At 41.8% G+C, this 12,306-nt stretch overlaps 1 protein-coding gene across 10 annotated transcripts in view; it reads right to left on the bottom strand.

Moving 5' to 3' along the window:
* Nucleotides 1-212: 212 nt before the first annotated feature.
* Nucleotides 213-12,306, bottom strand: part of usp54a (ubiquitin specific peptidase 54a) — a 76,999-nt gene continuing 64,905 nt past the window's right edge. For 7 of the 10 annotated variants that reach the window (XM_017715852.2, XM_037538606.1, XM_017715850.2 and 4 more), the window contains 8 exons: nucleotides 11,899-12,060; nucleotides 10,711-10,830; nucleotides 8,156-8,363; nucleotides 6,880-7,802; nucleotides 6,387-6,514; nucleotides 6,076-6,216; nucleotides 3,472-3,697; nucleotides 213-2,557 (listed from right to left, as the gene is read on the bottom strand). In XM_017715852.2, coding sequence (XP_017571341.1) covers nucleotides 2,001-2,557; nucleotides 3,472-3,697; nucleotides 6,076-6,216; nucleotides 6,387-6,514; nucleotides 6,880-7,802; nucleotides 8,156-8,363; nucleotides 10,711-10,830; nucleotides 11,899-12,060 — 2,465 coding nt within the window. In that variant the 3' untranslated portion in view covers nucleotides 213-2,000. The other 3 variants (XM_037538607.1, XM_037538608.1, XM_037538609.1) reach the window with 3 other exon arrangements.

Raw genomic sequence — 12,306 nt, 5'->3', positions numbered from 1 at the left:
TAGGTTGAAAAGGATTTGCAAATCATCGTATTCTGTTTTTATGTTTTACACAACGTCCCAACGTCATTGGAAATGGGGTTGTAAATCAAACTTGGATGTCAACAAAAACTGCTTTAAAAATGGCACATTTTGGTGCTGCCATTAGAACCAGCAGTCACTTTACTAGTACAGCGTTCTCTGTTCTCACCTCTCACACAAAACTAGAAACAGAATGAGCCAATTACCAGTTTTAATTCTGCTTCCCTATTTTAACTACAGTTCAGTACTTCAGCAAATACTGACTGGCTGTATACTCTGTGTACAGCACAGAAACTTTGTGTATATTGTTACATATAAGATATAGATCTATAGATTACGCAGTTACACATATAAACATCGAAATATCTTGAATATCCCATAATTATGGGAAACATTACAACAGAGGTACATTTCTAACTTAACACTTGTGAAGTGCACTAAATCAGTGTTAACATAGTCAAGCAAAATCACACAACCAAGTAGGGTTAGTATATGCTGCTCATTTAGAGGAATGCAGGTCTTGCAACATTGCATATGTATATATAAATATATATTTGTATATATAAAAATGTAGCTATTGTAGCTGAGCAATAGTAACTGTTCTAAGACGTCTTCTAAGACACAAGCATCGCTGTAAGACATTTGAATTAATTCAGTTGTAGTTTACCGCTCACCCAAAAAAAGCCCAGCAGGTCCACTCGCATCACCTTCTGGTCCAGGTCAAGATGATATAAGTACTGTATACATCTAGCTGTGTTTCAACCACTTGAAATACATAATGTTTACTTGGAACAATTGGACCATACGCTTACATTAAAGCACCTATTCATTTCTCAAACTGTCTAGTATTACACAACTTTATTTAAAGCAGAGTCTTAGAAATGTTTCTCAACAATGCAGTATCAACTTCACAGAGAAGACCACTTGCTATCAAACTCACTGCTAAAAGATGTTATTTGAGGCTTAGCTCCCTGACTAGTCCTGTGACCTAAGAAAAAACTCATCCAGTTCAAACTGTGTTTCAATGTAATTACTGAATAAGTAAGACTAAGAATTTAAAGGGTTAAAAAGTGAATTACTTTGAATTGTTGAAGTGTGGCGTGTTAACACTGTTCATTCAGATTTCAGAAATATTATTCATGCCTTCTCCAGTTCATTACTCACCCAAGTACATAGACAGGCCCATTATTTTTCATGTAGCGCATTTCAGTTGCCACATGGCTGTCATGACCCTGGTCAAGAAAGCGTTGCCTCTAGCAACTCTTAAAAAATAAAGCCATTTTCCCAGGTCAAGGGCTGTTACGACTCCTCACTTCTTGTCACAGTTTAGCATTCTATGTTACTGCTGTAAATGATTATACTCAATTCTCACAATTCGTTCTAAATAGTATGCTTTAATTGAACATTCTGCTTATTACTCCATTAAGCAGAGTAACATTCAACAATCTGTGCTACAGGAGAAACTACCTGCTCTTTAATGCAGGCCCATGATTCAGTAATCAAAAAAATATATATCTCAGTTTTTAACTTGAATGTGTGCTTTCTGTCCTCAAAACATGCTCTTCCCGTAGTTAAAACACTGTAGCTTTGTTAATAAACTAAGTACTAAATACCAATCGCACACTGGCAAAGCCATTCAAGGAATGGATTAGGTTCTAACCTCAGTCAATAATTCAACTTTAAAAAGCTTCAAACAGCACAGATTCCAAAATAGTCATACTCTTCGGCCAGCATGGTGCACACAGTGCAGATCTGAAGCAATATAGCTCCAGCTAGAGGCTGTTCTTCATCAGTAAAAATGGTAGCATTAAAAAAAAAACCCACAACAAACAGGGACAGGTTGAAGGAGCAGGCTGTGGAAATTGCCTGGTACAAATCACCTTCAAACCTTTTCTCACTGAGGCACCTGAAGCAGTATTAGATTGGCATGTGTGTGAATGTAAAATAAGAAGCTGGCATCTTCGGAATGTGGTGTGCAACACTCAGCTGATTGGCCTGTAGTGGTTCATGTAGACTCGGCAGGCCTGACAATGGGTGATCCCATGTTCAGGTGGGCTCTGCTGGCACAGTGAGCAGAGTTGGGTTGGGGGGCCATGAATTGGTCTGCTGCGAGGGTCTGGTCTACAGAACGGCGGGGCGTCCATGGGAGCCGTTCTGAAATTGGCAGTCCTCCAGTCACCCTCAGGGGGCACATCCAGGCGCATGGGTTTGACTGCAGGCTCATGGTGCTGGGGGATCATGCGTGGAGCTGCTGGAGCAGGACGGCCATGACGCTGAGGCTGCTGGTAAGCGGTCTCCGTGGCTCTGCTGGCAGGGTCTGAACGGCGTGGGTGAGTCAAAGTGGCATAGCCGGAGTCCGGGTAGCTCCAGGCCTCAGGGCCAACTCTGACGTGGGGAAGGGAGAGCCCAGATGGTGCAGGCCTTCGGGGAGCCCGGGGCAGCGTGCCATAGCTCAATGCGACACTGTGGTAGTTTTCGCGAGTTTGAGCTTCACCCCGGTCAAGCACAGCCAGAAACTTGTCGACCTTTTGGGAATTTCCTGTAAAAGTTATTTAGTATTATTTTCACCTCAAAATCACACAAAATAAATAAATAAATAAATAAATAAATAAACAGGGCAGTTTTAGGGTTCAATATATTGACCAGCATATTCACAGATAATAAGAACAATTAAATTACTACTGTGGGTCTGATACTGGAAATAACAGCCAATAATTACAATCACTCTGTGCCCCATTTTTGCTCTTGCTTGCACTGACACATGCATAGTCACACTGATGCTGCTTTTCCTAGCCTAAGGAACAACTTACTGTCTTATTCTTTTATTGAATTGCACTTCTGAGGTTTGCAAATGCCTTTTTTCACATTTTTGCATCACTTCCCATTCAAGTGAACTGACTTTCACCAGGCAAATAATACTTGCTCACTTAGTATGACTGCAGCTTTACAATCACTGCAAGTTGTATATGGATATGAATAATATGAACTTATTTTAAAATGCAAAGTTATTGGTATTAGTACAACACACAATAAGGTGTTTATCTATTAACATTATCAGGGCTGAAATTCCTGATTTTAGAACTTATTTTGAATAGCAGAAACAACTTTAGAGCATAACCCTTGAAACAAAAGTACAAAACTTTATTCTTGGAAATCTACTGCCCTGCACAATTTAGCTCTAACAGGAATCTAAAATACAGTAGTATTGGCTAGATCAGCTACTGAGGATTGAGAACGCAGACTAAACTCTATAGGATGATGGAGTGGGGCTGTGCACTATGGATTTAAAACACCATATGCATGTGTGACAACAGAGTGCCTTAATGGAAATGAAAGGGATATCATTACGACAGGCATTAAAGGAGAAGACTGACGCTGGCCCCACTCTAAAGACCCAGACGAGTGACTGTCTGAGTGTGTGGCTGATGTGATGCAGCAGAGGGAGATGGTTACCTGGGTGTCCACGAGAGGGCCCCAGTGTGCTGGGCCGTGGTGCCTGCTGGCACGGAGGTGTTGGTGGAGTACGATGCTGCTGGGATGAGTGGAGGTACTGGTGCTGGGGCTCGTGGGTGAACACTGAAGGATTGTGGGGAAAGGGTGCAGCATGCAGGGACGTGCTAAGGTGACGCATGCCTGAACGTGGGTCCGCATGCTTAGCCATCCTTGTGGCAGGTGGTTCCTTTAAACAGGTGCAAAAAAAAAAAAAAAAAAATGGGGCAGGAGGATAAACAAAAATTTCAACAGAGGTATGAAAGAACAAGTGAGATAATGTTGAAAAGAAAAGAAAAAAAATATTAGCTGGGGTTACATAAATAAGATGATTTATAAAATAATATTTGGAATGACAAAAATAAATGATAAACAAAAACCTAAAGATGAAAACTACACAACACAACAGTAAGACCTCATGACAAACGCATATCCTGACATGAGATGGATGAATCAAGGGAGGACATGGGTAATACACAGCTGTCCATATTGCATGTTTAATCAGTGTGACTGCATATGCACCTTTGTACACCTACACTACTCACAAAAAGTCAGTGATATTTGGCTTTCGGGTGAAATTTCAGGATGAACCTAAAATGCACTCTAACCGTTACAGGTGAACTTAATGTGACCTTCTATAAACTTTTGAATGTACATGTCCAACTGTTCAATGTTTCAGTACTTTTTGCACAACTTGCTGTTCTCTAACAAGGAGTCTAACAGCAAAATTCACAACAGGTGTTTGATCCATGAATCAACCAATAAAGTTCCTGTTCAATTAGAATTGGTATTTAAACAGTCCTCCTCATCATGCAGTTCACATTCTGACATCATGAGACCAAGACAACACCTAACAGTTGATCAACAGTACCTCGCCATTGCGAGGCTTCAAACAGGATGTTCTCAGATGGAAGTAGCCACTGAGCTTCATCGGCAGGTTGCAACAGAGATACATAGAGACTGGATGAGTCACAGAAAGGCATAGAAGTGGACGTCCTTTGGCCACATCCCACACTGATGACTGCTTCATTGTGAATAGTGCCCTGTGGAACAGGATGATGAATGCCACACAACTCCAGGCACATTTAAGGGAAGTGAGAGGCACCCAAGTGTCACGTCAGACCATTCGAAACCGTTTACATCGGTGTAGTCTGCGTGCTAGACGACCTGCAAGGGTACCTGACCACACTGCCAGGCACAGGCGTCATCGTCTTGCATCGGCCAGGGAGCATTTATGCTGGACGAGGGACCAGTGGGCCTCAGTGCTGTTCACTGATGAAAGCTGATTCATGCTGAGCAGAAATGATGGCCACCAACGAAGTTGGAGATGTCAAGGAGAGCGCTATGCATCCGCCACTGTTGTCACCAGATTAGCCTTTAGTGGTGGTGGCGTTACTGCGTGGGCAGATGTGACTAGTCAATACAGAATTACCCTACACTTTGTGAATGGTACAGTGACAAGCCCATACTACTTGAACAACATCATTAACCCAGTTATTGTGCCTCTGCATGAACAACACAGGCCTAATGTCATCTTCATGGACGACAATGCTCCAGCTCATCGAGGTCGCATCATTAGAGAATGGCTACTGGAGACTGGGGTACCTCAAATGGAGTGGCCGGCACTTTCTCCAGACCGGAATCCCATGGAAACCTATGGGACCAGCTGGGTCACTGTGGAGAGGCTCGTAACTCTGTACCCCAGAACCTCAATGACCTGAGGGCCGCCCTTGTGAACAGCATGAGACATCGTTGTCAAGCTGTAACTGATTCTCAAGGGCACATGACAAGTTACTGAGATACTAAGATTTTTTGTTGGGGTATACCCACCACTGTTGTTGGCTTTTGTTTCAATAAATTGTTTGAGATGAGGAAATCACCATTACACGCTTATACTTAAATGCCCTACTTTCATGATATAATATCACTGTAGCGGGACCTTATTACGCTTTCCATGAATTTCACCCGAAAGCCAAACATCCCTAACTTTTTGTGAGTAGTGTGTGTGTTAGGGATAAGCTTTTTGGTCAAAATTGATATTTGTCACATCCTACTTCAACTCCTTCAACTCATACCTTTTAACTCATAAAAATTAGTTTGAGAAGTTAGTTAGCTGATCTCAAAATCTGATAAATTCACTTAAATGGTAAATCTTTTATTCCATTACATCTATACAAGTATAAAATGAGCACAGGTTTCTGGTTTATCTATGCTTTTCTGTGATGCTACCTATGTGCTACACAGCTACTATCTGTACTATCTGCTACCAGGTGCAGATCTTCTCTTCTGATATGCAGTAGTATTTAGCCATCTTTCGTTTTTTTGCTTCTTTGGGCTAAAACATTTAAACTCTGACCAAAATGTAACATGCAGGCTCTACACTGCCCTCTGGAGGAGCATAGACATGCCATGATTTTTCGATAAAAGATTGTAAAACCTAATTTGCATATGAAAAAAACTTCAATGTCTTAAACTTTCTTGGCTATTCAAATGTTTGTAGATTCTTACTCCCTTAGTCTTACTCCAACCATGTGTGTTTTTCAAGGTAACTAGCCACGTGAAACTTACAAAGCTGCGAGAAGGGACCAGGTTGTCAGATCGTCCTCCTATGACAGTCCCACTCAGACTGCGAGCAATACGACGCAGATTCTCAGCACTGTACATTTCATCCTCACCCACTGGTATCTCATTCACTGCAGCCGTCACAGGCTAAAAAAAAAAAAAAAAAACACATGCATGCACACAGTTAACATTTTTTACACCCTAATTAGCATAACGAGCATCATCACTTCTTTCAGTGCCAATTTACCTCAAGCACACCGATGTGCGCAAAATGCTCACAAAGTTCACACAGGGAAAAAGACAGAGTGAAAGCTTACTCTGTGCGCTGGAGAGCTTGTATATGCTGGCGTCCTGTAGGCACTCCGCTCGATCTCGGCGGTAGGCGTTTTGGAGCGGCCGAGGCTGCCAGAGTGTCCAGATGTGAGTCTACGAGCTGCAGCAGGGCCTGCGGAGACAGATAACAGCCAAACAACCCTTAGCCTGGCTGAAATCACAATGAAGTCAAAATTGGTCACAAAATAAATATTAATTTAATGATACTGTAGAGAGAGGGCTTTAGATAAAATCTGAAGTGCATGAAATTTGAGTAATAATGACACATTTAAAAAAAATACATTTTCTGCTTGTAAAAAGGAAAACACTGAAAATGAAATCATTTAACGAACGAGGTTCATTAATAGTACCACTTAATTGTGTGTGCATATTCAGAGGTTTGCAAGATGCCAAAAAACATGGCAGAAATAAAGCGTACTGTTATTTTAATTAAATTTTTTATTTCATTGTACTATTTAAAATCAAATGACTCAATACCTTGTCTCCCAGTGGGCTGTGGACTGGGCCCACGGGGGCCTCGAGGCATGCTGGGAGCCTGCAGACTGGCCCTGTACAGCGACTCTAGCTCAGATACCTGCTCGCCGGGTGAGCTGCAGAACGACTGCAGAGCGTTTTGGGAGTTATAATATTTAGTGACGTTTTCAGCCCAGCGCTCCACAGGCATGGGCCTGGCTGGATGATGCTCCAGTGGGGGAGAGGGGTGGTGGGGGGCAAGGCAAGGGTCTGCTGGAGAGTAGAGCACAGAGTCCTGTTTTGTTGGACCTGTGTCTAGGTGCTCGAGGATCCTGCAGGGCCGGCTGCATGGAGCTGCGGGAGGAGCAGAGCGAGGGCTGGACTCTCTGATGTCAGGTACAGGGCTATGCTGAGAATGCGGAGGGCTGCAGAGTGATGGCTGGCAAGATTGGAGCCTTTCCTCCAGATCATAGTGATGACTGGAGGAAGATGAAGGAGTGCGCGAGTGTATGTGAGGGGCACTGAGGCTCTGGGACACAGGCGGGTGTTGGCTGGTCCAGTGTGTTTGTGTAGCAGGGCTGTCTCTGGGCAGGGAGGAAGGCTGAGGTGTGCTGGGTTTACTAGTTGACTGTATACAACCACCTGGGGCAGTGGAATGCTCCCATGAGTCTGAGCGTGACCATTCATTCGGTCTGTTATCAGCTACAGCAGGGTGGTCAGGGCTGTCTCCTGAGCCGCTTTGGTGCTTGGGCACCAGGCCTAAAGAGTTGGAGGGTGAAATGTGCCAGGGGCTGGAAGGGGAAGGGGAAGTAGAAGGGGAAGAGGGAGCAGTGGAGTGAGGCATTATGGGGAGAGATGAAGGTGGACCTAAGGAAGCTTCTGAAAGTGCTTCCACAAACTCCTCTTGGGCTTCCGTCAGAAGTATTTGGATCTTGATAGGCTGTTCACTGAAAAAAATCAGAAAGCAAAAACAGAAATGACCACTTGATGGTAATGAGCACCTATACCCACTTCCAATTAAGTTTAGGAAGCAAGCAAGTGTGCTTGAGACAGGTCACTATATATTCTGCATGTGATGTGATGTTATGTCTCTGCAACCAAAGCAATCAATAAGTCAAACAGACAAATGGCTTTTTATGTTCTCAGTTATGTAAAACCTGTGTTGTTCTCTTGCCCATCGCCTGTTTAGTTAAGCACGGTGTCTTTTTTTTTCCCCCAGAGGTGCATGTGTAGGCCCCTGCAGCCTTCATCAGGAGGGTGTCCACACGCACACAAACACACCAGAGGCAGCAGCAGGTACCTGATAGACAGCTTTTGCTCTTGCTCTTCCTCTCTCTCCTCCTCCTGCTGCTGCTGCTGTTGTTGTTGTTGTTGGTGCTGCTGCTCCTGCTGCTGCATGCGTTGCTGCAGGCCTCGTGCTCTCCTCATACACTTTTGCAGTCGGGCCTCAGCCACTGTTCTGCCCTGCCCGTTAGCACTGCTCTCATGCATGGGATGCCTGAGTTTGGCTTCAATAGCAAAAACAAAATGAGAAAAGTAGAAAAAAAAAAAAGGAAACAAAAAGATGAGGAAAAATAAAAACACTGACTCATGGGATGCATGCAAACCTATCTGTTATGAACTTAAGTATCACACTGGGTTGGATAATGGGGGGGGGGGGGGGGGGGGGGGTTAGGAAAGAACAACACTGGAATATGTTGGAAAACCAAGAGAACTGGGAACTAATGCTGTAGATCCCCACAGATTTAAACTGTAACCTTTTCGGTACAAAACAGTTAAAAAATATGAAGGACTGAATTCATCAAATTAAAATGAGTTGTATTTGATCATGGAAATTAAAAAGAATTGTATTCAGCCATGAAACCAAAAAACATACATAAATAAAAATAAATAAATTAAAATGAATTTGGCCTCCCTCTGAGCTTCAGTGCAAGCCTAGTTGCAGTTTAATTACAGTGGCATGAGAGCACTATTCTAGGTTTAGTGGACCTGACAAACATCTAAGATTTCTCCTACACTACACAGGAGAACGTGTTGAACAGGCGGAGGAGCAGGGTTGAGGTGACACCACTGGGATTAGCACAGGAGGAAGAACTGTGGGTGCAAAATGCTGTGTGTGTGTATATATATGCACTCATATTTTATATATATATATATATATATATATATATATATATATATATATATATATATATATGCGTGCACGTGTGTGTCTATCACACTTCAGGAACATCATATCTAAACACAGAACAAGTGTACATGGAGACACACACAGAAGAGAAAAAAGCAGCGCTGAAACCCAAGAGAAATCCATCAGATGTTGATAACAGAGGCACAGAAAGAGTCTTGATGACATTTACAAAGCAACACCGGCACACACTCCAATGAAGCGTTTTAAGAGGTTGCCACAGCATTAGGCACTACCCCCATTCCCCTTAGAGGCTGGTTGTTGCTATGGTGATGGGTAAACAGTCTTCTGAGCGGTTTCATTAAGATGAGAGCAGAGGCCTGTGATTTCTACAGCCACTCGAACAGTAAGGAACAGTATCCCCTACAATTACTAACTCCAGTGAGACACGTCTTTGCAATCGTTTTAGTGTTGGACTGGAAAATGAAGAAATGTAAAAGCTGAATGGAGACAAAATTTGGCCTGTGTACTGCACAATATATCTCTGGGTGACAGTCAGGCTGCAGGACTGACTGTATGTCTCCATAGTAGGGCTGCAGCAACTAGTCAACAATGGGACATTTATTAGTGTGTGTACGTATGTGTGTGTGTATATTTTAGATATTACACACACACACACACACACACACACACTCATATATATATATATATATATATATATATATATATATATATATATATATATATATATATATATATATATATATATATATATATATATATATATATAAAAATGAGAGAGAGAGAGAGAGAGAGAGAGAGAGAGAGAGAGAGAGAGAGAGAGGATCCAGACTAAAGCAGTTCAGTCATCCCAGGGATAATAAAAAATAGGTCACAGGATGAGAAATTGGTTTTAGGATGTTTTAACACTTAAATTCTGTAATATATACATAGCATTGATAAATGCAGTAGGCACTGATGCATGACATCCTCTATGCAGACATGCCCCACTTTAAAACATTTTAATAGCAATTACACCACATGCTAAATAAAAGATAAAACCACCTAATTATTAACTGTTTGGAGACTTCAGCACTTAAAGGCTTTGACTTAACAATAATTTCTTGTATTCAATCATACTTTTTGACTCAGAAGCATATTTTCTAATTCAGTTTTCTTGTACTGATTAAGATTTTTTTTCGCACCCTTGCCCCGATAAAGGCAAGAACTCCACTGCTATGCAAAAAAGTCAATGAGGAGGATTCCTGTTAAATGTCACTGTAACATATGTGATTGCCTTAATTACCATGTCTGATTTAGTGAAAATGGGTTATCATATCGACCACAATGTGTTACCACATTTAACTGTTAACAGTTATTGGCCTAGAAATTTTATTTTGTTGCATCCCTAGATCGAGTAACAAATGCAACTGGAAGAACGCATGTCAGAATAATGTTTGTAAATTAATTAAGAATCAAGGGGCATCCCAAATTAAACAGCTAAGTTTGGGCTTGTTGCAGTGCTTGACATCCTGGTTCATAGAACAAATCATAATTTCTGGAAATACTACTAACAGTAAGAAAAAAAAACTGCATTACTCCAATGTAAGCAAAAGATATTCTGATTCTGTCTGTCTCTCTCTCACTCACACATGCATATGTGGTTAAGATGGTAAAGATGGTGGCGGTTGAGGGCAGAATTCTGAGGACTGGATAGGGCTACTTACACACTGCTTCATTTACCACAGAGAGAGCCGCAGCAACCTCCCCTGCCTGCTCCAGCCTCAGAGACTGATCTAAAAGTGCTTCGGCCTCCAGCACACACCGCTCAAAACTGTCCCCCTTCCCTGCAAACAACACACACCAAAGCACCACAGCGCTGAAAAGCTCAGAAACCCACATACCCGCATGCACATACGGTCATTCGTAGGTCAGTGCAGGTGTCCATAAACAGACATCTCACACAAATCCCAGAATTACACATGGTCACACCCTGACACCTAAACTTGTAACTTTTTTTTTTTTTTTTTTTTTAAATAAATCAAGTATGAATCATTATTAAATATTTAATTTCAGACAAATCTTTGCTCAGCAATAAATGACCTCTGTTAGCAGTTGCTAAAATGGCTTTATAATACCCCTATGGGCTAAATGTCTATGCCTCAGTTAAGCGTGTCAATATCATGAACTTTTAGCTGATTATAGCGCTTGTGCCAATTATTTACTCTGTTAATGTTAGTATTTAGCAAGCTTTGTTTTATTAAGCCATAAAAAATATAACCTAAACTATAATTACTGTAACATGTAATGAGAACAGTCCTTATTAACCAGTTTTACAGAAGGTTTAGAACGTGTGGTTCAGTCAGTAAGGACCGAAACACTGATACGTGTATCAGTATACGTGTTCCGTCAAAAAGACTACTAAAAAATATTGATGTACTGCTTCTAAGTGTGATTTTGAGATCAAGTACTTGGGCACGTACTAAAAATACACTCATTACACATTCTGTTTGTTGTGATATACAATCCTCAGTGCTAACTACTGGAAAATCACTGCTGTCAGCTTAAATATCTGCAATAAGCTCAAACAAGGGAACTGGGAAATCATGTAATAACTGTCTCAGGCCATAACCCCAATACTGTAGTACTATATATAAGCAAGGCAGATGGTTTACACTATGCCGGAAGACAGATCCTATATATTTAAACACTACACCTGGTGTGTGTAAACTCTCTAGTTGAGGTATAGACCTCTAATTGGATTCCAAATTTACTTGGAGTTGGCCCTTGTGTTAATCACACCACACACAGCACACTCCCAATCCTACAACCTCAAGCAGCAGCAAAGCCCCAAGAAAAAGCCTCTATCCTACCACCTCAGAGAGCATGCAGACTAATAATAGGCTGGCTCTCACCTTGGTTCTGCAGCTCATCCAGATCCATGAACTTGCTGGGTCTGGGGTTGAAGCCCATGGCTGCTTCTCTTTCCTTCTCCTTCTTCCTCTGCAGCTCCTGTTCCTTTGCCCTGCGTGCCACCTCCTCTTGCAGCTCATCCAGTTCACTCCTGCCCTCTCCCACTACACATCAACACAAAACAAGGTCATTTATTTCCAAATGCAAGTGTAAAATAAAGAGCAGTATACATATTGTATATATATTGACACTGGCACAAGCACAAACAGGCCAGTTACCTAGGTTACATAACTTTCAATATGTAGTTGAATCAGAATGCAAAAACATGCCATTAATGGCACACATACATACACACACACACACACACACACACACACACACACATATATATATATATATATATATATATA

Source organism: Pygocentrus nattereri, chromosome 5, assembly GCF_015220715.1.
Source record: "Pygocentrus nattereri isolate fPygNat1 chromosome 5, fPygNat1.pri, whole genome shotgun sequence".
Classification (NCBI taxonomy): Eukaryota; Metazoa; Chordata; class Actinopteri; order Characiformes; family Serrasalmidae; genus Pygocentrus; species Pygocentrus nattereri.
Note: the sequence above shows the minus strand (reverse complement) of the source record. Positions and strands in the feature narration are given on the sequence as shown.